This window comes from Balaenoptera musculus, chromosome 16 (genome assembly GCF_009873245.2).
Source record: "Balaenoptera musculus isolate JJ_BM4_2016_0621 chromosome 16, mBalMus1.pri.v3, whole genome shotgun sequence".
In the NCBI taxonomy this organism is placed as follows: Eukaryota; Metazoa; Chordata; class Mammalia; order Artiodactyla; family Balaenopteridae; genus Balaenoptera; species Balaenoptera musculus.
In genome coordinates, this window is record NC_045800.1 from 37545549 (window position 1) to 37571739 (window position 26191).

General features: G+C 42.6%; 1 protein-coding gene across 4 annotated transcripts in view; it reads left to right on the top strand.

Moving 5' to 3' along the window:
• Positions 1–26191, top strand: part of LIPA (lipase A, lysosomal acid type) — a 107608-nt gene that overhangs the window by 68563 nt on the left and 12854 nt on the right. Inside the window, exons 1-6 of one of the 4 annotated variants that reach the window (XM_036828037.1) lie at positions 6340–6494; positions 9249–9360; positions 11427–11544; positions 19505–19753; positions 24587–24785; positions 25905–26014. In XM_036828037.1, coding sequence (XP_036683932.1) covers positions 9250–9360; positions 11427–11544; positions 19505–19753; positions 24587–24785; positions 25905–26014 — 787 coding nt within the window. In that variant the 5' untranslated portion in view covers positions 6340–6494; position 9249. Of the gene's footprint in view, positions 1–6339; positions 6495–9248; positions 9361–11426; positions 11545–19504; positions 19754–24586; positions 24786–25904; positions 26015–26191 lie in introns of those variants that run through there. The other 3 variants (XM_036828038.1, XM_036828039.1, XM_036828041.1) reach the window with 3 other exon arrangements.

Below are 26191 nucleotides of genomic sequence, written 5' to 3' on the forward strand. Positions count from 1 at the left end.
ATGCAGGGGACCGGGGTTCAGTCCCTGGTCAGGGAACTATATCCGCATGCATGCTGCAACTAAGAGTTCACATGCCACAACTAAAGATCCCGCGTGCTGCAACTGAGACCCAGTGCAGCCAAAATAAATAAAGTGCTTACCCATTGAAAAAAAAAAGCTACAGTTGAATTATTGTCTTGCCAATATGTCACTTTAAATTTACCCCCAAAGAGAGGGAAACCTCTAGGCTGCAGAAACCTCAGTCTCACTTATACACACTTTCATGTCATCTTAAAGGATTGTATGGTTGTCTCCAGAGAAGTTAACACTTACATTACCAAAGATTTGTTTGTCTAATATGTTGGCATCTCTTCTTTTTTGAATTTATTTTTATTTGTTTATTTTTGGCTGCGTTGGGTCCTTGTTACTGTGCACGGGCTTTCTCTAGTTGCGGTGAGTGGGGGCTACTCTTCGTTGCAGTGCACGGGCTTCTCACTGTGGTGGCTTCTCTTGTTGCGGAGCACGGGCTCTAGGCGTGTGGGCTTCAGTAGTTGTGACACAGGGGCTCAGTAGTTGTGGCTCATAGGCTCTAGAGCGCAGGCTCAGTAGTTGTGGCACACGGGCTTAGTTGCTCCGTGGCATGTGGGATCTCCCTGGACCAGGGATCAAACCCGTGTCCCCAGCATTGGCAGGTGGATTCTTAACCACTGTGCCATCAGGGAAGTCCCTATGTTGGCATCTTTAAACAATGCTGAAAGAAGAATAAAATATTAATTAGAACAAATAAGAAAAATCCTTAAAGGAGAACCTTTGTTAGACCTATAAATTTTATTTCAAAGACTTTATCCGAATGGAATTACCATGCATAATAGCTGATATTGGTTTTTTATAAATTTATTTATTTATTTTGCTGCATTGAGTCTTCGTTGCTGCGCATGGGCTTTCTGTAGTTGCGGCGAGCGGGGTCTACTCTTCTCTGCGGTGCACGGGCTTCTCATTGCGGTGGCTTCTCTTGTTGTGGAGGCTTCTCTTGTTGCAGAGCATGGGCTCTAGGCACGCGGGCTTCAGTAGTCGTGGCTCATGGGCTCTCTAGTGCAGGCTCAGTAGTTGTGATGCATGGGCTTAGTTGCTCCGTGGCATGTGGGATCTTCCCGGACCAGGGATCGAACCTGTGTCCCTGGCATTGGCAGGCAGATTCTTAACCACTGTGCCACCAGGGAAGTCCCTGATATTTGTTTTTAAAAATGGAAATAACTTGGGCTTCCCTGGTGGCGCAGTGGTTGAGAATCTGCCTGCCAATGCAGGGGACACGGGTTCGAGCCCTGGTCTGGGAAGATCCCACATGTCGCGGAGCAACTGGGCCCGTGAGCCACAACTACTGAGCCTGCGTGTTTGGAGCCTGTGCTCCGCAACAAGACAGGCCGCGACAGTGAGAGGCCCGCGCACCGCAATGAAGAGTGGCCCCCACTTGCCACAACTAGAGAAAGCCCTCGCACAGAAACGAAGACCCAACACAGCCAAAAATAAATAAATAAATAAATAAATTTTTTAAAAAAATGGAAATAACTTAAACATCCAACAAAGGGGATTTGTTAGTAAATTATTGTACCTCCAAATGACAAAATCATACATGCAACCATTAAAAATGATTTTTAAAATGTTGAATGACATAGAAAGATTTCCAATATTAAGTGGGAATAAAGTAGACAACTAAATAATATGTATAGTAAGAGCCCATTTTTGTAAAATTAGGTATGCAGAGGAGAATAGTGTTAGATATATACACACCAAAGTGGGAATTATATTGAACCTATATGATAACTAAAAGCCATTAATAATAAGCAGATAAATTGAATTTATAGAGGAATTTACTGTAAGGAAAAATGTTAAAAAAACACAAAAAATTAACCAACATTTATCGAGTGCTATATGCCAGACCTATTATAAGTGCTTTTTTTTTTTTTTAACATCTTTATTGGAGTATAATTGCTTTACAATGGTGTGTTAGTTTTTGCTTTATAACAAAGTGAATCAGCTGTACATATACATATATCCCCATATCTCTTCCATCTTGTGTCTCCCTCCCTACCACCCTCCCTATCCCACCCTCCCTATCCCACCCCTTTAGGTGGTCACACGTCACTGAGCTGATCTCCCTGTGCTATGCGGCTGCTTCCCACTAGCTATCGGTTTTATATTTGGTAGTGTATATATGTCCATGCCACTCTCTCACTTTGTCCCAGCTTACCCTTCCCCCTCCCCATGTCCTCAAGTCCATTCTCTAGTAGGTCTGCGTCTTTATTCCCATCCTGCCCCTAGGTTCTTCATGACCAATTTTTTTTTTTTTTAGATTCCATATATATGTGTTAGCATACGGTATTTGTTTTCCTCTTTCTGACTTACTTCACTCTGTATGACAGACTCTAGGTACATCCACCTCACTACAAATAACTCATAAGGGCTTTTACACATTTTATCTTGTCTAAACTTTGAAATGGTCTTAGACACTACTAATTTTATTTTACAGATGAGGAAACAGGCAGAAAGAAGTTAAAAATCTTCCGCAAGTTTGCACAGCTAACAAGTTGCACATACTGGCTTGAACTGGGGAGCTCTGATCCCTGAGTCTGCATTGTTAACCACAATTCTGGACTTCCTCCTACTTCCCTCTGCCAGCATAGCATGTAGAAAGATCATGTGAACATCATCTTGAATTTCCCCAATCTAGCTCCATTTCTCATCCTTTTCCATCCTGCCCTGTGAAGTGGAAGGATTATGGAATAGACTATATTAACAGGTTCCTATGTCCTTCAGCTACTGATTGGGTTTTGTCAATGGGGAGCACCTTGCAGAAGAAAGAAGGGAGAGAGACAGTGATGGTTGAGGGTTTATTTCTCTGGTTCTCTCCCTGCTGAGAGGCTAAGTGCTGTGTCATCCTACTGAAGGGTACTGTTCCTTTCAAGGGGGCTTCTATGAGACTCTTTCCTTCTGTTTTCCAGTAGCCATCTCATCTCTTTGGGCCTAGGGATGGCTAACTGCTGTGCTGTCTTGTGATTCCCCTACCCAACAACTGTTAAATAGTCCCTTTGTAAATCAGCTCTCTCAATCATCCCATTTTAAGTGTCCTAGTTAGAATCCAAACTGATACAAGTCATGATACCTGTTTTCAAAAAGCTGACATTGAGCATTTTGGGTATACACCACATGAACAGGAAAGTTGAAGCTAGTATAAGAATAGATCCTCTGTAGGAGTAAGGTTGATGGTTACAAACTAAGATATTTTAAGTTGCATGTTCATGGCCACCTGCACCTTATTCTATTCTCCATTCCTTATTTTCCTCTTTTAGACAGATTAGCTGTAGAGATATCTGCAAAGCATGCTGCATGGTGATCAAAATGCTCTCCGAAGTTTTGCAGTCTCACTGGCATAAGTAATTCATAAGTAATTATATCAAAGCAATTCTCACAGCAGTTTTCAGAGCAATTTACAGACCTTGTGACACACATGGACATAGAATCATAGAGCATTTTATAGATAGCTCTTCATCTGGAACAGATTTATGAGGTCATTAGATAGGACCTCTATAGAAACTGAGAAATAGAAAATAGAAGCTGAGACAGACTTGAGTCAAAACATTTGTATAGACTCCTTATCGTCCACTCAAGATAACATAAAGCATGATATAATAACACAGTTCTTTCCCTGCTTTCTCAGTCCTCTAATGTTGAGGCCCTTCTCGTTAACTGTTGAACTATTTCACAAGTCTGAGCAGAACAGACATTTGAGGACTTGCAGAAAAGGTGTGTCTATAGTCAAGCATCACAAGTCATGACCTGGTCACTCTTCCACTCCCTTGAGGCAGCTGCCTTCTTCTTTTGTATCCAACATGACTGATGGTAATAACATATAAAAGTTTCATAAAAACAAAAAATAAATATATATTTATCTAAATTTGAGGCAAGGAGAGAGGCTTTAATTTTCTGCTCTGACAGCTTAGTTCTGACTCACACAGGAAGGGAAAGGGTTGGAGGAGGAGGTGGAGAATAAGGAGAAATTCTAGAAAGTTGCCTACACAAATAAGGAACAAGCCAGCAGATATAAAGGTACAGAACATCTTTTAAAGCTAATGCTGCATCTGCTAGTTCTGTCTATAGTTGCTTCCTTAACTACATTCAGATATGTGCTTTCTATAACATGCAAATAAATTCTGCAATACTTGGAAAGACTGATCTTATGAGAGTAATTGTGAGACTGGCCTGGTTGTCTATAATTGGTTGGCACTTAGTATTGACACTGATTTCCATATTCCCAGGGTTTACAGGGTAACCAGAATCTTGTGGTAGAACCCAGCACTGCTGACCACTGTGGCCTTTACTCAGGTCTCAGTCTGCTCCCTTTCACTGCCTTTACTGCCTTTACTCAGGTCTCAGTCTGCTCCCTTTCACTGCCTTCTTTTCTCCTAAAGATCCCAGGGATTTAGCCTGGTTCTTCTCTTCTTTGGAAGATTCCTTCTCTATAATGAAATGAATGGTACAGACAAAAAGTGTAATTGCCCTCTCTCTCTCTACTTTAATAGCTCCTCTGAGTTTGTTTGTTTGTTTTTTCATTTGTCTGGTTTTTGTTTTGTTTTGAACCATGAATCATTTTTAAAATGATAATATGTTATAGAACTCCAACAGAAATTTGTGGATTATAATGTTACAAGGAGTATAGAAGGCACTGCAAACAAATTGTTTAAAGACATAAGCACAATTTCATTGTTTTAAAATATCATGTAAGTGTATCACAGAACAACCACAAACTCAATAATGAGCAATATTAAAATAAAACAACAAAAGCATTTTCAAATCAGTGAAAGCCAAAGTTCTCGCAAGGATTAACATGGCCATACACGATGGACTTCCCCATCCTTACCTCTACCACTGCCACCCTCTGAATCTCCACCTGGAATGCTCCCCTGCCCCCATATTGACAGGGCAAGCTCCCCCATTTCCTTCAGGACTCAATTGTCCCCTTCTTTGTGACAAAGTGAAAAATGGCCTGCTGGCAGTTAAACTATTAAGAGGGAATGGAATAGAGAGCCCAGAAATAAACCCACACACCTATGGCCAATTAATCTATGACAAAGGAAGCAAAAATATACAATGGAGAAAAGACATTTCAACAAGTGGTGCTGGGAAAACTGGACAGCTATATGAAAAACAATGAGATTACAACATTTCCTCACACCATATACAAAAATAAACTCAAAATGGATTGAAGACCTAAATGTAAGACCTGAAACCATAAAAGTCCTGGAAGAGAACATAGGCAGAACATTCTTTGACATAAATCATAGTAATATATACATATATTTTTAGATCTGTCTCCAAAGGCAAAGGAAACAAAAGCAAAAAAAGGCGGGGGGGGGGGGAACCTAGTTAAACTTAAAAGCTTTTGTACAGCAAAGGACATCATTGACAAAATAAAAAGACAGCCTATGGAATGGGGAAAAATATTTACAAATGATATGACTGACAAGGTGTTGTTGCCTTTCTCCTGAAAACCTTCCAATGGCTTCTTATCTTGGTCAGAAGAAATAGCAGAGTCGTTACAACTGGCCCCCAAGGCACCTCTAGGACTTCATGTTCTACCACTCTCCACCACGCGCATTCTGTTCCAGCCACGCTGACCAAATTTCGCTTACTAGAACCTACTAAGAATATTCCTGCCTCAGGACCTTTGCATTTGTTATTCTCTCATCTCAGAATACTTCTTCCCCAGTATCCACATGGCTCTGAGTCACCTCCTTTTTGTTTGTGCTCCGGCGTCACTTCATCAGAGAGTCCTTTCCTGATTACCTTGTACATAACATAGCACCCACCTTCATTATCCCTTTAGTTTTTTATTGCTCTTCATAGCACTTTCCACTACCTCATTTTTTTATTTATTCATGGTGTTTCTTCCCATTAGAATGTAAGCAGGAGAAGAGGGCTCTTGTTTGGCTACTATACCCCTAGTGTCTTAATAATGCTAGGCATTTTAGCAATGAAAATAAAATGTACAGCAAGATTGCTTTGCATCAGGCACACCGCTAAGCGCTTTATACGTAGCATATTTCTTTTCACCTGTAGAGCCCATGTTTTCCGTGCTAGGCGCAGAGAGCGCCGGCCCTGCAAGAGCCCCTGGGGCAGAGCCGGGGGCAGCCGCTAGGAGACCGGGCGGGTGCCGGCCTGCAGGTGGAGCTGGTAATCGACTCCGCGGGGGAGGAGGCCGCCTGGCGCCGCACCTCTTGATCCATGGCGCATGCTCCGCTTGAGCGGAGGACCCTCTCGGAAGCGGCGGCGCCAGGCCTGGGCGGTGTCTCCGCGGCACTTCCCGGCGGCCGGCTGCTCTGATTGGGGGCGCTGATAGCCGGAGCCGGGGGCGGGCCCTGGCGTCCAGCCGTCTCCGCCCCCTCCAGGTCCCGGCCGGCGACCCAGCTCTGCGAGCTGGCCCTGCGGCTGTAGACAGCGGCTCGGGAGGACTGCGCCAGGTGAGTGCCGGCCCCGGTGCGCTGCCAGGTGCGGGTGCCGCAGCTTCGGCCTCCCCCCACGGGCTCTGAGGCCAGGGCCCTGCACTGCTTCCGAGGCTCATTCCCGCCGACCCCGAGCCTCTGCACGCCGGCAGGACCCCCTGCGCTGGTTTCCGGCGCGTCTTACCTGGAGCACTTGCGGGTGCCTCTTCTGCAGGCGGTCGCCCGAGGCATCTCGCGGTGACCCAGGAATTGAGGGCTGTCTTGAATTTGCCTGCCCTTTCCCGGGTGCCCTCGGGTTTCCTGGTCAGGCGCGGTCGCCGCTGGGCTGCAGTGACACCCAGGATTTCTGATTCCCAGCTTCCCTCACCTCCTTCCTCCTTGTCCTTTACTCCCATTAACTCCCCCAGGCAGCCTGCAGACCACTCTGACTTGTTAGTCAAGGTGTGGTCGAGAACGGTTTGACATCGGTTCTGGTGAATATCTTGGCGATACTATTTAACCAGTTGGCATTTTGCTTCCAGTACTTAACTTGGGTGAGGCTCAAGTTTCCTGGAAAAAGGACTTAACGGTTCTGCTGACAGTTGGCGGAGGCCTAATTAACATAGTACGTCGGAAGCGCTGCCTGCGGAAGTCCGGAGCATAGCAGGAGCTTAAATGGGAGCGGAAATTATTAGTGGTGTTGTTATTATTAGAAAGCTGAATGACAAGCTGCTTTGGAGCTTTTCTTCAGCCACTGAACTCTGGACCGCCCCAATCCCATTTTTCAAAATCTGTCTTGTGCATCTACACTTTGCTAGGTCCTGGGGGTTCAGAGTTGACTCAGATGCTGGCTCTGCCCTCCGGCCGGGGCAAAATGAAGACAGACAAGTACTTAGTAGGATTGTTACAGTATAAAAAGGATTGAGATAAAAGTTGCTAAGAGAGCCCAGCGAAGCACATTGAATGCATCCTGGAGGAGGCTTTTTCTCATTTGAACTTCTCAATCCTCATCCTTACGACAATTACTGGACTAGTAGGTTGAAAAACTTAACTAGTGTTTTGTTGGAAGGAAAAATCAACTGGGTGACATTTCCAGTTGAGTGGCTTCAGCTGTTATCTTCTGGGAGCTTCCATTGTGGACAGCTGGTCCAGGTCCCGGAGGATAGGCCTCAGTGGAAAGGCAGGAACTGCCAGAGGCTTCACTGTTTCAAATTGTGGTTACAGACTTTCACTTTTCCTTTCAATATACTCCTTATTGCCGAGTAATAATGGGTTTTGAAAGGTTATATTTATGATAAAAGGTAGCCCGGAACTGTAAAGCCCTTCCCAACCACTGTAAAGAAATACAAACTTGTGAGTAAGCACAGTGGGCTTGCTTTGCCAGTACAGACTCAAGATAACATCCCCTCCTGTCTAGAAGTTCCAGGTTCACCACTGCTGGGAGAAATCACTGTAGCACCATCAGGAGATGCATCGACAGAAGGGAGTCAGTTCACTTTTGCAATCTTCTGAGAAGCAATTTCTTAAGACTTGTGGAATACTCAGTTTAAGCCCAAGTCTTAAAAACAGCTGTATTGTTGTACTGACGTACAATAGCAGGGCATATTTAGAATGTACAATTTTATGTTTTGATATGTATACACATGTGAAACTGTGATACGTTCAATATCATTAACCTGTTCATCACCCCCAAAAGATTTCCCTTTGCAATGCTTAGCTCCTGGCCCTCGTCTCCCCAGGCAGCCATTGATCTCCTTTCCGTCAATAGAGATAAGGTTGCATTTTCTAGAGTTTTATAGAAATGAAATCATACATATTTATTTATATGGTCTGGCTTCTTTCACTCACCATAATTGTTTTGAGATTCATCCATGTTATTTTATGTGCATTCCTTTTTATTGCTGAGTAGTATGTATATATCACAATATGTTGACCCATTCACCCATTAGGGGCATTTGGGTTTTTCCAGTGTTTGGCTGTTGCACATAGAGCTGTTACAAACATTTTTATACAGGTTTTTGTATGGGTATACACTCATGCATCTTTTTGAATGATTATATTTATTTTTAAAAATGTGGGAGGTCTGGGCTGTTGTCCCAGCTTTTCCTCTAACCATCTGGGTGTCCTTGGAAGAGTCGCTTCCTTTTGCCTTTAACCTCCATCCCCAAGGTCTTTGCTACACTGTGATTTTGTGCCATCACTGCCAGAAACTAGATGGTCTTTGTTGATGGCTGGAGGGTCTCAGAAGCAAAGAGGGGTGGTCTTCTTTCCCTCTATTTCTCTTGCAAGCTCTCTTTTCTTTCATTACACTTTTTCCCTTGGGTGTAATTTTATGCAGGAAGGGAAGTGAATAGCTAGTGGGAGCAAGAGCTCATATCAGCTGAACTTAAAAGTGTTTAAATTACAATTAGAGAGGAAAAGGTGGGAGATTAACAGGCTCCGGAATTTTGGGGATCTTCCTTTTTCTCAACCTATTCTCTTGTGAGTCCTCCTTTCTGCTATTTCTCTGGGAACATTATGTTTAACCACCTGGTGAGGAGGTGAGTGGGTGGTCTGGGCTCCAAATGTCACATATTAACTGGGGGTGGTGGGTGGGAGGTTTCCCAGTACAAAAGAATTCCTCAATTTTTGCTTTGAGGTATGGCTTGAGTCATTTGTTCTATATTTGCCCTTTACCTAACTTTTACCTGACCTAAACCTGGTTCAGAACTTTTCATGGGAGCATTATTTACCAACATAATTTTGTGTAATAAAACTTTGTGTAGACAAGTAACAACAGACTGTTTTATACAGAATGAAAATGTGGCTCTGGTGTTTGGTGGTCTGTTTGGTCCTTGGGACCCTGCATTCCGAGGTATCCAGAGGGGAGCTGACGCCTGTGGATCCTGAAACAAATATGAATGTGGTAAGTTTCTCAAAGTCATCTGTTTTTAAAAACGCATCTGTGATCAATATTAATTATTTTCTGAAATCCAGTTATGTAGCCCCACGAAGCCACAAACTCTATTCTCTTTATATCTCATTATGTTTTTCCTGTTCTCCGAATCTTAGATTCAGCTAGCTGGACTTTACCTACAAGGTAATGTGTATTTTACAAACCTCATTTACTGTTAAAACATACACTTCTTAGTAAGATAAGTGATATTTTTATACATTCATTTCATTTTTAAGTCTCACTGAATTTGTTTAAACAACAGTAAAAAAAAAAAGTGTCAAAACTTTGGAAGAATGTTAATACTCAATGTGCTGAACAAGGACAGATTACCAATGTCCATAGTTCAATACAAAAATCAAAGTATCTGAAAAAAAATTTGTTAGAACAAATAAGCAAAAATAATCCCTCAAGTAATGGAAACGTTTCAAAGTTATTAATCTTAAGTAAACAATTAAATCTGGAGATACCTTATTTAGGCATAAAATATGAGGAAAGTACATGTTGCTACAGAAAACAGCAGCTTTAAAACAGATGATGCAGTGACGCAACTGAAGAATCAGGCAACCTTGGAGATGGAGATAAATTTATAGTCAGCCAAGAGAGTATGACCTGATATCAGGGTCTTAAGGTTACATTTTATTTCTTGTCCCAGATCTTTTCTTTTTAAGTTTTTTTTAAATTAAAAGCATTTTTATTTTTTAATTTTTTTCCTGTAAGAATGATAAACTTAAATCCTTTCAAGTGTTTGTGGTAGAGAGAATAATGAGTACTTATTTACATTAAGTCTTCTGGATAATTGAGTTATCCATATGCCACTGAGCTCCCAATTAACAATTGCCCCATGGATTAATTGGTACAAACTGCTATGTATAAAATAAATAAACGAGGATATGTTGTACAACACAGGGAATGTAGCCTATATTTTATAATAACTATAAATGGAATTTAACCTTTAAAAATTGTGAATCACTGTGTTGCACACCTGAAACTTATATAATATTGTACATCAACTATACCTCAGTTTTAAAAAAAAGAAAAAACAATTGCCCCATGGATCTTTCCTTATGGAGTAGTGAATTTGATCATAATTCCTTACTTTTCCTCTTTTCCCTCCAGTTTTATTGAAATATAATTGACATATAACATTGTTTTAGTTTAAGGTGTACAACATAATGATTTGCACTATGTATATATTGTAAAATGATTACCACAATCATTTTATTTATTTATTTATTTATTTATTTATTTAACATCTTTATTGGAGTATAACTGCTTTACAGTGGTGTGTTCTTTTCTGCTTTATAACAAAGTGAATCGGCTATACATATACACATATCCCCATATCTCCTCCCTCTTGCATCTCCTTCCCGCCCTCCCTATCCCACCCCTATTTACAATAGCCAGGACATGGAAGCAACCTAAGCGTCCATTGACAGATGAATGGATAAAGAAGATGTGGCACATATATACAATGGAATATTACTCAGCCATAAAAAGAAACGCAATTGAGTTATTTGTAGTGAGGTGGATGGACCTAGAGTCTGTCATACAGAGTGAAGTAAGTCAGAAAGAGAAAAACAAATAGCGTATGCTACCACAATCATTTTATCTTTTCTTGTTCGACTCTACCTTGACATTCTAGTGTAGTTTTATTGGTCCATTGGTTAAAAACAGATTAATACTTTTTATGCTTCATTTCCCAGGATGGGGTCTCTTAAAACAGGGAAAATGGTAGATTACAGTATTACCTGGCATATTTAGAAAAGAAAGAAGTGTTTATTTGTACCTGGGAACCAGGATGGAAACAAAGAAGCCCAAAGCTATGGTAAAATAAGACACACTTGGTGTAGAACATGTTAAAATGGTTTAGCTGAACATCTATGAGTAGAACACAGAGGTAAAACAAGTGGAGGATTTACTTTTGCAATGGGATGTTGGCTACTAGATTGAGCAGACTGAAATTTCAGTAACAGTTCATTTCTTAAGTAAAACCTGGAGAATGTCATTGACACTTTGTCTTCTCCTTTGCTCCGCAGAGTGAAATTATCTCTCACTGGGGATTCCCTAGTGAGGAACACCTAGTTGTGACAGAAGATGGATATATTCTTTGCCTTAACCGAATCCCCCACGGGAGGAAGAACAATTCTGACAGAGGTATGGGTGTTTTCTGTGGTGAGAAGGGAAAGCTCTGAAAATTTTACAGCATTGCTGGAATTTGGCTCTTTTTTTATGTCAGTAACCAAGTTCAGATTTAACTTGAAAACATTGAAATGGGATTATTTTTTAGACCAAAGTACTCAACATGTTACATTTATGCAAGGTATATAAAAAACACTTCTTCTTTTAAAGGAATAAGGACAAGAGTCATCTAATTTCATATTTCACTTAAAGGTTCAAAGGTCAGGTTTGTTTGAGGATATGCTAAAATCTCTGCTTTCTTTGTTATAAGGAAGCATTGCATTTAATAAAATGGTTTGAGCATTAAGTAGATAGCTCTTGCTGTTTGAAAATTACTTAATTTTTTGAATAGGTAATGTATTCACATAGTTCAAAAATCAAAGAGAATAAAAAGATACACAGTGAAATACCTCCCTCCCATCTCATTCTCCACCTCCCCAGTTTTTTATGTATCTTTCCAAAATCTCTTTATTTTAAATTTCTTTATCTCTAAAAAAATCTCTTTAGAAACAAACATAAATTATTATTTTTCCCTGCTTCCCTTTTAATATAAAATGTGGCTTATAATGCACATTCTTTTGTTCCTTGAATTTTTTACTTAATATTTTGGAGATTTTTCCATACCATACAGAGAGCACTTCATCATTTATCTCTGCTGATACATAGTATTCCACTGTATAACTGTACCATGACTTATTTAACAAGTGTCCTATTGATGGGCATTTAGACTATTTCTAGTCTTCGATTAACAAATATTGCTGCTGTAAGTAACCTTGTGTGTGCAAGTTTATTTATAAGATACATTTTCAGAAATAGAATTTTTGGGTCAGAGGATATATGGATTTGTGATTTTGATAGATATTGTTAAATTGCTTTTCATGTGGTCTTGTTCTGATAATTACTCTCATAAGCAATATATGAAAGTTCTTATAGTTTGGGCTTAAAATATATGCATATTTTTTTCTTTTTCTCATAACTCAAGCAAAACTGCGGTTTCCAATGCAGATTGAGGAATTTCTAGATAGATTACTTGAAATTGTTAGACATCAGAATAAGGATCTGATCCTTAGTCAATCACCTCTCCAGATGTAGCTTATTTTTTTTCTTTTAACATTTTCTGATTTTAGAAACTTTCCTTAGGAAATTAAGGTGAGATTAAGGTAATTGGATAACTATCTCTTCTTCAATTAAAATTTTATGTGAGTAGAAAATTTTTATTCAAAGGGAACTTAAAAGCCCTCTGTGTTAATGTGAGCTTTGTATCATTATCTGTTTTTCTCTTAATATAATCTGATTTATCCATGTTGTTCTGCCATAAATTCTAGCTATAATGAGCCTTTCAGTAATGTTACCTGGTCAAGACAGCCAATGCTGTCTTTGAAATTTAATTTCTAACTCTTGAGAATTTTATTATTTACAGATCCTCTTAAAAGCATGTTACAAAATGAGCAATGAGTTACAGCAAGGGCTTCTATTTTTTCTTCTGCTCAAGACACACAAAACATATTTTATTTCAGAGTGAACATATGATCTTGATTTCCTTCCCTTTTTTTAAAAAAAGTAAACCCTGTATACAGATTTCGGATCCCATATAAAGAAAAATAGGTATTGATATTATTTCTCTTAAAAGTGGTTAGTTGACTAATAATTAGTAGTGTGAGCCATTGTTAAAAAATGCAGGGAACCACAGTAAAAACATGCTTAGAGAATGTGCCTCCTCTTCTTTTTCTATATCCACCTCCAGGCTTCTCTTTCCTACAGCAATTAAAGCAAATAGTGCCAGATGCCCTATGGTATGTATCTCAACCACTGCAGGTGAAGGTGCTGTGCCCTGGGAAGTGAGCATCCTTTTTGATTTTCTCTCAGGTGGTAGGAAGAAGAATCAGGAGAATTCCGCCTGCCCCTAAATACTTCTGTGCTTTCTCCTCTGTAGGCCTTGGATTCTTCATCTGTAAAAACAGTCGATTGGCTGGGATGATCTCAAAGTTCCCCATTAGTCTTTATCACTCTCTGGTTCTACGGGTTATATTCTATATTCATTCATTCATTTATTGGCAGGGCTGTGTGGATTGGGGCAGTGGATACCCTTGGTTTTCAGAATGGGGAACAGACTGAACGAACTCTAAACTAAGTCTGGTGATAGCATTAAGTTCCCACCCGTTTCCTCTGTTCTGCCGAGGCCTCCCTGTAGAGGATCAGCAGTATGTGTATAACACCTGCTGTGAGCTAAGCTCAGAGGCGAGTTTTGGAGGAAATCTGTGACAGGTGACTTAGTTATCTAAAGGAATTTGTGATTCTCCTGAAAACTGCATCGGTGCTTCTCCGATGGTTTGCATTTCCATGGTCCAAGGCAGAGCACGGAGCTGAGGCTCTGCACTGTCCTTCACTCCCATTCAGGAGCAGTGTTGTCAGTGGTGCTGATTTGGCTTATTTAAGACAGATAGACAAAAAGAATACACACAGTCCTTCACACCCAACATGGAACCCAGCTCATCCATGCCACTTCCTCTCCTGACTTCCCCCCTCTATTAATAACTCCCTTGTCCTCCTGGACGTAGACCAGAAACTGCATAGTCACTCTTGACTCCCATCCTGGAGGAGCTGTCAGGTCCTCTCTAGGCTCCCCTGTTACATGGCTTCAGTCCAGCCCTTTCTTCTCTTTGCCAGGCCACCATCGTACCTTATCATCTTGTGACCATTTACTTGGCCATCTGAAATAAGCTCAGAACCTGAGAGAGAGAAAGAATTTCAAAACAGGAATAGGGAAATTCAGTCTGTTTATCTTTTAAGAAGTTAATGCTTTTAAGAAAATAATGCCATACATCTGTACTATTTATAAGTCATTACAAGATACATTAAAACATTATTCATTTATCAAGGATGAAGTGAGGCTATTCCTCTTACCCTTCTTAATGTAGTTTTTCTCAGTTTTTGTGTTCTTCTGTGATGCTGTAACCTTACCCCTGGGTTCAGGGATGCTAACAGAGGCATTCTTGTCTGTGGATAGTTGCTAAGTTGGCATTTCTGTGAGGGGGCTAGGGCTGGGGATCTCCTATTCTGCCATCTTGCCGATGTCACCTCCGTTATTTATTTATAGGTACCACATTCCTTGTGGAACCTTAGTTTAAAGCTGTGTGGTGAGCATCTTTCAGTCCTGTCTCAGTGACCCCCTCTGATTGTATGTAGAGCCTCACTTGGGGATCATTGGAAGTTTTTTATGATCACAGGACTTGGCCACATGGCTCCTCTACCCATGCCAACTGCTCTCCTTTCTGCCAACCTCCCTGTTCTCATCCATCTTATGTAGTTTTGCAGGATTAAGCTTCGTAGAACCCAGGTGTAATTATATGATATTGCCACTCAGCAATCTTCATGAGTCTAATAAGTGAAGATAACACCATTCCTTAATATTTTGTTCTAGCTGTTGTCTTTACTGTTCACCCTCATTTTATACAGCAGTGGACCTTTGAAGTTCACCATGGATATGTGCAAGAGCTTCATGATTCCTCAAACTAGTTAGTGATTACAGTTATAGGCTATGATGTCTACGGTGCCTTCCTCTGTAGAATGGGATAGAACACCTCTTTCACAAGGTTTATGAGGAGTGCTTGAGAACCACTGGTTGCCAGCTGTGTTTACCCATCATCTAAGAAACATTTATCATTTATCAACTGCACAGGTTTAAAATGGCACCATAGCCAAATTGCAGATGGTATAACTGAAGTTGTATCTGTGATAAGTATCAAAGAACTGCTCTCTCACATGCTGAAATCCAAATGAGTTACTTCCCTTTTGCTAAATTCTCCCTGGGCTTCAGCTGGCGACACAACCCTCTGGACTGGTGTTCACCCTGCCCACCATCTTTATTTCTATACATTCCTAAAAACATTTTTTTTTTTTCTGTCCTTCCAGCCCCACCCATCTTAACTGCCAACTCTCCATGTTGCTTGAGCATGAAGGAGACACACTTCCTCCGAACTCCCAGATGCCTTGCTAACACCCCTCCTGAGGTGCTTTTCTTCCTCTGCTTCGGGGTTAACTCACGTGTGTACTTCTCTCTCCCCACCATCCCTCCCTGCAGCCACTGTTTGAAGGCAGAGGCTGTGTCTTTGTCACCTCTGTGTTCCTCACAGCAACCAGCAGCACCACGTTGTCTGTGTGGGTGGCCTAATTAAGGGGTATATCAGGCAGTCTTCAGAATTGGGATTCTGAAGTGCGTGAAGGCAATGGATCCTCTCTCTAGTAAAATAAAACAGACACTTGTGCACACACAAATTTTATATTAAGATGCAGAGGGTGTGTGGACTCAGTAAAGAATCCCCTGATTTATTTTTATTTAAAAACATTTTCTTTATTGAAGTAGAGTTGATCTACAATGTTGTGCCAGTCTCTGCTGTACAGCACAGTGACTCAGTTATACACATATAGACATTCTTTTTTCATATTCTTTTCCATTATGGTTTATCACAGGATACTGAATATAGTTCCCTGTGCTCTACAGTAGGACCTTGTTGTTTATCCATCCTAAATGTAATAGTTTGCAGCTGCCAACCGCGAAGTCCCAGTTCATCCCTCTCCCTCCCCTTCTCCCCCTTGGCAACCACAAGTCTGTTCTCTATGTCTATGAGTCTGTTTCTGTTTTGTAGACAGGTTCATTTGTGCCATATTTTAGATTCCACATATAAGTGATATCATATGGTATTTCTCTTTCTGACTTACTTCACTTAGTATGTTAATCTCTAGTTGCATCCATGTTGCTGCAAATGGCATTATTTCATTCTTTTAATTCCATTGTATATATGTACCACATCTTCTTTATCCATTCATCTGTCGATGGACATTTAGGTTGTTCCCACGTTTTGGCTATTGTGAACAGTGCTGCTATGAACATAGGGGTGCATGTATCTTTTTGAATTATAGTTTTGTCCGGGTATATTCCCAGGAGTGGGATTGCTGGATCAAATGGTAATTCTATTTTTAGTTTTCTGAGGAACCTCCATACTGTTTTCCGTAGTGGCTCTACCAATTTACATTCCCACCAAGAGTGTAGGAGGGTTCCCTTTTCTCCACACCCTCTCCAGCATTTATTGTTTGTAGATTTTTTGATGATGGCCATTCTGACCGGTGTGAGGTGGTACCTCACTGCGGTTTTGATTTGTATTTCTCTAATAATTAGTGATGTTGAGCATCTTTTCATGTGCCTACTGGCCATCTGTATGTCTTCTTTGGAGAAATGTCTTATTAAGGTCTTCTGCCCATTTTTCAGTTGGGTTGTTTGTTTTTTTGTTGTTGAGCTGTATGAGCTGTTTGTATATTTTGGAGATTAAGCCTTTGTCTATTGCATCATTTGCAAATATTCTCTCCCATTCTGTAGGTTGTCTTTTCATTTTTTTATGGTTTCCTCTGCTGTGCAAAAGCTTGTAAGTTTGATTAGGTCCCATTTGTTTATTTTTGTTTTTACTTCTATTGCCTTGGGAGACTGACCTAAGAAAACAATGGTACAATTTATGTCAGAGAATGTTTTGCCTATGCTCTCTTCTAGGAGTTTTATGGTGTCATGTCTTAAATGTTTAAGTCTTTAAGCCATTTTGAGTTTATTTTTGTGTATGGTGAGAAGGTGTGTTCTAACTTCATCGATTTACATGCAGCTGTCCAACTTTCCCAACACCACTTGCTGAAGAGACTGTCTTTTTCCCATTTTATAATCTTGCCTCCTTTGTCAAAGATTAATTGACCATAGGTGTGTGGGTTTATTTTTGGGCTCTCTATTCTGTTCCATTGATCCATATGCCTGTTTTTGTACCAATACCACACTGTTTTAAAGAATCCCCTGATTTAGGCAATCCTTTGCCTGTCTGGTCAGACCTCTACTAATTAGGAAGCTTGAAATGTGTATTTAGAAAGCTCTTAGTGACCTGTGGAGTGTATGTGGGCTGTTTCTCATTGTTAAGCAAACTTCTCTATCAAAGTGTTGAGCTTACCCCTACTTTGCACCAACTCCAATAAGGGAATTGAAATTCAGACATCCATCCTTTATAGGGAAGTGGTTATATTTTAATCTGCTCAGCCTTATTTCAGAAAGTCACGGGATGCTGACACTAGAAGGATCTCAGAGTCCTGCCTGGGCCGGCAGTTTGGAGAACTTGCATTTTTAACATAACTCCCTAGTGGATTCCAAGGGAAAATCCTTGGGTTTGGGAACCCAGGTTCTAGAGCAACACTCTCATTTTACTGGGCGTGACAGGTTCAAAGAGGGAAGGGGATTTGCTTTAGGTCAAAAGATAGTGGCCCAGCCAGTTTGACTCCGGGTTCAGGGTTCTTTGAAATGGAGTGCGCGGCCTTATGTAATAAGTATTGAGCAACTTGATCCTATGATAGTCAGCGTATTTATTTCAGTTGGTTAAAACAAAGAAATAGAGAAAGGCCTGGCCTAAAATACATAAAGTAGCAGCAGTAACAGCGAGGCCAACTTACTTCTGCCTAACTGGGAAATAAACTGTAAAATAAAGCCATCATCAAAAAAAGCGCCAACTGTGGAACATTTATATCTGAAAAGCAGTATGTGTCTGACGGCCTGGTGAGTGAAGTGCATTCTGGAGTGTGAGTAATTGCCTTTGTGCAGAAACGGTCTTTGAACTTTGCCTTGGGGTTGCCCATTGAACTTTCTGAGTCATAATTGAAAATTCACAACCTGGGTTGTGAGTTAGGTTTTGGGGGAAAAGACCATCAGGCTATGGTTTAAAAAAAATTATTATTATTTTTTGATTATATGCTTTAGGTTTCTGACCAATTTCTGGGTTTTCTGTTCTTCCCTTGTACGTGGTTCCTAAGGAAACCATTTCCTAAACACAGTGCTCTAACAAGCTAAACAGAGGCCTTGATCAGCTGGGATGTAATTCCTCGCCTCCCAGTGGCACTGGACAGATGTAGGGCCATTAGTCAGTGCCCGGGCTTGTTGACTCTAGCTCCCTGAGCTCACGCCCAGGCTCGCTTGGACCTTGATGGCACGCTGGGTAGGGGGCTGTATTCAGACCCTCTGCGTAACTGAGCATCACAAGGCAGTGTCAGCTGCACAGCACAGTTTGTCTCGTATTGGCAGGTTGGAGCTGGGGCTCAGAGTCAGAGTGGAAAGGAAGCGAGTGCTCTGCTCGGCACCCCTCCCTCCTCCAGTGTTCCCTCCCTTCCTCCCGCGTAACCTCGATGTCACTGCAGGGAGGAATTCCCCAGCTGCTCACACCCGCTCAGGGTGGCCCCTGGCTACATAGCCTCATTGCTCTTTGTGTGTTTCCTTCATAGCAGTTAAGACAGGTAAGACAATAAATAATAGCGTGTTATGTCAGTGATGATGCTTATAACCTCGGTCCTCCCCACTAGACCGTGAGCTCTTGGAGAGCCCAAACCTTTTCTCATTACTTGATAATCTCTCCTGCCCAAGGCTTCAGTCTACCCGCTTCTACAGTCCTGGTCCTCCTGGGGACCGGGTTGACCAAAGCATCCGCACTTTATAATGTTCCTTGCCCAAGACCACATTGAATTAAGGATCCTCCTGAGCTCGGAAGCACCGTACCTCTGTCTGAAGGCAGGCTGTGGTAGCAGAGAAGGGCAGGGGAAGCAGAAAGGCAGTTTGGCATGGAGATAACAAGCACTTTGGTGTCGCGTAATCACATGGTTCCCAGTTCCACCATATACTAATTGTATTTACATCCTTGGGCAAATTATTTCTTTTTTCTATGCCTCAGAGTCCCCATCTGTAACGTAGGAAGAATAACATAAATGGCATAGTGCCATCCTGGGTACGCAGTAAACTCTAATTAAGGCAGCGCCCTGGAAAGTGCACATGGTATATGTGGGGTGGGTGTCTCTGTGTGTGTGAATATGCACTGTTTTTTTTTTTATTATTTCTTTCCTTCCTTTATTCCTTCCTTATTGCTTTTAGTCATCAAATTTGCCTGGAGCGAGCGCCACGTGACAGACTCAGCATTGGGTGCCACGGAGGCTGCAGTGAATGAGACAGACCGATTGCTGCCTTCTTGTTGCTTAGCGATCAAAGTGACCACCACTGCTGCTGGTGGGGCGAATGGCATCCTGAGGATGGGGTGTTTTTCTTCCCTGCTCTGTGATCCCGGCACTATTGTGTTTCCTTCTGCCGAGGGTCACCCCCTTTCCAGCAGGGTGACTGTGAAATGTGAGTGCAGTGATCTGGGCAGTGGCAAAGTCTGCATGCCTTTCTGAACGCTTCCTGTGGTTGGGCCATGTGCTGCACTCTGTGTGAACTGTCACATGACTTGTCACACAGCTCTTGGATGTAAGGGCTCTTATTACCCCCTGTTACAGAGGAGGAAACCAAGGTTACAGAGGTTAATTAACTTGCTCATTATAAAGTAGCTGGTTGGTAGTAAAGGCAGGATTCCCACGGCTTGTGATGGCATGTCTGCCCCTTGGGCTCTTAGCACTGCAGCAATGTCTCTGATCAAGGGACAGTGTGCAAAGTGCTTGATTTAGATAACCTGCGTACCAGCTTCCATTGCTTAAGTTCCTGATGATGAGTGCTTTGGAGATAAGCCTCTCTTTAGTAATGATTTATTACATTTGTACATTTATTATTATTATTGTGAGTCACTATTATTTATCAACCATTGTATCATCCCCACTTTAGAAAAGGACATCGATACTCCAGAGAGATTGAGTAAATTCTAAAGGGTTTCATATCCAGTAAGAACCAAAGTCTGTTTCATGCCAACGCGCTGATCTTTGTGATCGCCTCCTCCTCCTCCTTCTTTTGGTTCTTTGTTGGACCTCAGCTGATTTCTCACACCATTTTTGAGCATGGTGGAGGCCTGTCCAGACACTGCCCTGGTAGAGAAGGCCAGTGCTTGGGAGGCAGGAGGAACTTCCCCGTGCGCCTGGTCATCTTCCTCTTGTGAGGCTGTGGGCTCAGCAGATTCATTTTTGGAGGCTGAGTAATTCCCTCCTGACTTCCACCCACGTTTGGCCCCATCAGGCAGGCAGCGCCGTGGCGGCCCGTCACCGGGATGCATCTCTTTGCTGGCTCTGTGCTAACTACGTAGGTGACTGTGATGAAGTCACTTGCCCTCTCTGGGCCAAGGTACTTTTAGGCCTTTCCCTCAGCCCCCGGCCCTCGTACAGCCAGTTTGGACAAGCTAATTGCAGGGCACAGCAGGAAAGGCAGCCCTTGTCCTGACCTGTTGGTTTGTTGCTCAAAGACAGGCCAGGCTGCAGGTGCTGGAGTGTGTGGGCTAGGCTGGTCCTTGGAAGAATTGCCTGAACGGGCAAGGTTGCATATCGTGGCCTGGCCTCCTGTTCTCTGTCTCCTCCATCCATCTACTAGAGGTTCCTTTCTTCCAAGCACTTGGTCCAACTCCCTCCAAAATAGCTTTCTCTCTTTGGCTTGTCATTCCCTGAGGGCCTCTGTATGTTGTAGAATGACTCTCTGTTGTTAGCCTTTCCCGTAGCAAAACCGCTAAGAGCGTGGACCCTGGCATTAGACTTATGTGGATTCGAATCCCAGCTCCCCCGCTTACTAGCTCTTATCCAATCTTGTGCAAATTACTTGACTTCTCGTAGCCACAATTTCTTGTTCTGTTAAATGGAAATAGTACTAACTTCTCAGGATTTTCAGCACAGTGCCTTAGAGCACAGGGGTGCATAATAATATAACTAGCTGTTAATTCAGTCAGCTTCTCTCAGCAGGATGAAAAGAAATCTGATTAAAGTAATTCACTGGAACATTTGAATGGCAGTAGGTTTAACCCTCCTAGAGAGAAACTTCTTTTTCCAACAAATCCTTAAATCCTTGATTGGTGGCGGGATGGGAAAGATGACATCATGCCTTCCTTTCTCCCCACTCCCCCCCTCTTAGGAGCAGGTGGGAGAAGCTGGCAGACAGGTGGGTAGGCCCGTCACAGTGCCCTTGTCTATTCTGCTGCCCTTTTGCATTCACTAAATGCCAGAGGGAAGGGACAAGCAGTTTAGCACCCATTTTCCACCCCGGGACAGGATTTGTTAATATTTTCCCTTTGTTGGTGGCCCATCATGTCTAATGGAATCACGGGCATGGAAAGCCCAGTGGGTTGTATCCTCTGCAGCTTCCTCCTTAGAGGCCCCTTTTGTTCTGGGAGGAAAGGGAGCTGGCCACACCTACAAGGATGTGCACCCCTGAGGGAAGTCCTTCATATCCCCTCTATGCCCAGGTCAGACGAGGCAACACGCGCTACCAGCGGTTCCCCAAGCTGCCTTTGCATCAGACTCCTATAGGGAGCGTTTACATTTTACAGTACCCTCTGGGGTCCCATCTGGCTGAGGCCTGGGATGCAGTGTCAGTTCTCTGCCAATCCAGGCTGCCGTTTCTTCACCCGAACCCTTTGTGGGGCAGTCTGTCTCTTACTTAAGAACCGGCTCAAATATTCCTCCCCTGGCTGAGTACTTTTCTCTTTCCTCTGGGCTTTCCTGCGTGGTGGTCTGGCCTTTTCCACACTGGGCTAGAAGGTAATCGTGTGTCTGTCTCCTTCACTAGAATGGAGCTCCGTGGGGGAGGGAGCATGGCTTACCCACGTTCATGTCCCTGAATCCAACACAGTGACTAGCACAGAGTAGGTAGCAGGACAAGTTTATACAAAATGTAACGTGTGTTTTGAATCACTTGATTTTTTTTAACTTCTAGTGCACTGCTTATTACACAGTAAAATTCTCAGGAAAATCTCTTCAGATGAATGAGTAGGACACAGCTGAGAGGCCTGAGGTTGCTGAGGTGCCATTTCTCAGCCATGTGCCTTTCCATGCCAGCCCCTTTCCTCCCCTGCTGGCATTTCCCACGGGAAAGCCGTGGGGTCTGCCATATGCTTTGCAGTTCTTGGCCCAGATCCTCCAGATTTGAAAACACCTGGCTTTTCAAGAACAGATTCAGTATTTTCTTCCTATCTGGTGCCATCTTTTATATCTGTTCATTGAGCTTTCGTATTCAGCTTGAAGTGAGGGATGGGGGAATCCCAACAAACAAAAAGAGAATTAGAAAAAAAAGTGACTTCGATCCGCTCCCTTCCCCTGTGACAGGTGTCTTAACAAATCACTGAGTTTTCTCCACCACCCCGTCCCCCGACACACACTGGATGGCTTTGCTGTCACCCTGGGGTCTGCATGGTCGGTTTGTGCGTGTGTGTGTGTGTGTGTGTGTGTGTGTGTGTAGCTGTGTTCTCTTTGTCCTTGTGCAGTTACTTTCATTTTGTAGGTACCCAGCTGATTGTGGCATAGAGTTAATGGATGTCCACAGATTACCCCTTAATGTAAACAGTTTATTTAAATTCCAAAGTAATTAAACATATTTTCTTTGTTTCTTTTTCTGTTAAACAGAGACTCTTTATAACCTGGATTGCAGTAGTGGTTGTTTTAGGCAAAGCCAAGTCCATGGAAATTCAATGTATGGGGCAAATATAGGAACTTTGGGAAACCCTTCTATGGAGTGTAGGGTGAGGGGTCTGGGAATGTTTTAAGCCTCGTGCAGGGGTGAATGGTAGGTACGGGCTGCAGTGGGGGATTTGCAGGTATTGTTGGAAGCCCCTCAGCCACCATAACTGGCACACGTGCATGGTGGGCACACATGCGTGGTGGGCACATGCCTGAGTTGGCCGCCTGCACTTTCCTGGGCTTCACGCTCACCTCCTGGGAAAGTGTCAGTGGCTCCTAATTGCCTGTGGGAATCCAGAAGTTATTTATTGGTGATGCTTAAAGAGTTTCCTGGTATATCTTCAACTTGCCAACTCCCAAATTTCTCCCTTGAAGCCTTCTGGGGGGTTAGGGAGGGAAGTGCAGAGAGATTTCAGGGGAATTTGAAATACTCTCCATCAAGAAAAGGTAGGCAGAGAAAAACAAATACTGTATGCTAACACATATATATGGCATCTAAAAAAAAAAATGGTTCTGAAGAACCTAGGGGCAGGACAGGAATAAAGACGCAGATGTAGAGAATGGACTTGAGGACACGGGGAGGGGGAAGGGTAAGCTGGGACGAAGTGAGAGAGTGGCATGGACATATATCCACTACCAAACGTAAAACAGATAGCTAGTGGGAAGCAGCCACATAGCACAGGGAGATCAGCTCGGTGCTTTGTGACCACCTAGAGGGGTGGGATAGGGAGGGTGGGAGGGAGATGCAAGAGGGAGAAGATATGGGGATATATGTATACGTATAGCTGAAACTAACTTTGTTATACAGCAGGAAGTAACACAACATTGTAAAGCAATTATACTCCAATAAAGATGTTATACTCCAATAAAGATTATACTCCAATAAAGATTATACTCCAATAAAGATGTAGGCAGCTGACTCCTGGTCCCTGAAAACTGGCACCTGACCCCCTTTCCAGCTCAGTCCTGGTCTGGCTGCCCCACTCTCTGTCCTGCTCTCCCCTCCTCGGTTCTCCCACCCCCATTGAAACCCGTCCTCCTTTCTCAGGACTCTGCCCTGTGAAGTCAGCTGCACAGCCTCAGGTTTTCCACTAAGTGTCTGAAGAGGCACAGGTTGGAACCAGCAGCAAGGAATTTGGCCCCCAGCGTGCTCTCCTTCTGCCTCGCTCTAACTGTCCTTTCCCCAGCAGAGACCACCGCGGTGCCGACGCGCCTTCTCTCTTACTGATGACCAGCAGGAGCGCCTCTTGGAACAAGGCAGTCCTGCCCCACTGGTCCCCATATGTTGCCAAGGTCTTTTCTTGGTTAGCCTGACTTCCTGGTCTTTTAAGGTCAAGTCTTCTTCCTCATGGCCCAGCCCCAGAGCACCTTGGATGGCTGAGAAGTGTCTTCATGTGCCCAAGGAAAACATACAGCTCCCAGGCACCCTTCACACAGTATCTATAGTACAGTTACCACTGAATGCTAATGCTACCTCAGTCTTTTGTTTCTGTTGCATTATTTGCTTTGTGATCTTTTGTGACTTTTCTGATTAGCAGGATATCATGTTTGTTTTGAAGCTTGGTGTTGCTAACTCCTAAACATGATTGCTTTCCAGGTCCCAGACCAGTTGTGTTCCTGCAGCATGGCTTGCTGGCAGATTCCAGTAACTGGGTCACAAACCTGCCCAGCAGCAGCCTGGGCTTCATTCTGGCAGATGCGGGTTTTGATGTGTGGATGGGGAACAGCAGGGGAAACACCTGGTCTCAGAAACACAAGACTCTTTCAGTTTCTCAGGATGAATTCTGGGCCTTCAGGTATCTTTGAATTGATTATGACGGGGGTCTTTTTCCTTGGGACCCTCAACGTAGACACTGGGGAGGCAAATAGATGGGAAACTCAAGATCATATGATGGGAAACTAATGGTTTTTGAAAGGTTTTACACCTTGTTAGGAATTTAATAAATAGTAGTAAGGTAAATATAAATAAATGATTACATTTATGGATTAGATTCAATAAGGGATTTTTAGTTATTTTGACATTCCTGGCGGTGTGGGTGTTGCTGTGTAAATTGTGTACCATACCCTTCTCCCTTCCTCCATAAACACGTCCTCCAAATATTCACTCTTCTTATTTCTAGAAGTTCTCCTCTTCTCTCTCTTACTTCTGGCTATACCAGTTGATCACTGCATGATATTAGGCATGTGGCATAAGCCCTGTGTCTGTTGCCTTTTTGTAAAATGGGGATAATAAATACCTTTCTCATAAGGTCACTGGGGGCTTAAAGGAGAGGATACAGGGAAAGAGGCTGGCACAGAGCCTGGCACAGCACAAGTGGTGGTTACAGTCAGTACACATGCGTCCAGGTTCAGGGCTGTGTCTCTGTACCAGGCATTAGAGAAAGTCAGCACCATGACTCCTTCAGGCTTGCTTCCCCATTTGTAAAAGCAGAACCTACCCGAGGCCGTGAAACACAGGAATGAGAGCTTTTACCAAAGACATGTCCAAGAATATACTTGTTGTTACGCTATTTGTAATAGCGAAAAATTGGAAACTACCAAATGCCCATCAGCAGTGAGTGAACAAATAAAGTGTCATGTATTTACACAGTGACCAGCCGACAGCTATATGTGACGGCAAAGATGAAGTCAGATGCAGAACGATACACGCTGTTTGATCCCATTCATAGAAAAGTTCCCAAATGGATCAAACTAATTTATGGTTTAAGAAAGGAGGATAGTGGTTATTTTGGGGAGGCATGGTTAGCAAGGAGCCCAGGGAGGCTTCTGCAGTGCTGGAAATGTTCAGTTCCCTGTGCTCAGGGCTGGTTTACCCAGCTGTGTTCAGTTTGTGATAACTCATCAAGCAGCACACTTGTATGCTGTTGTATTTGTATGCAATGTCTCAATGAAAAATTTCCTTTTCTGGATTACAGTTACGATGAGATGGCAAATTATGACCTACCAGCTTCAATTAACTTCATTCTGAATAAAACTGGCCAAGAACAAGTGTATTATGTGGGTCATTCTCAAGGCACCACGATAGGTATGTATAAAATAAAGATGGGAGGTTGATATAATGTTTTTTTACAGTTTGTGTTCATTCTTAAAAGTGAAATATAAAAAAATAATGTTCAGATAGAGTTTTGTGTTTGTTTTTTAATGCCAGGCAGAAATAATGAATAGGGCAAAGAATTTTGGTAATGTTGAGTCTTCTCTGGAT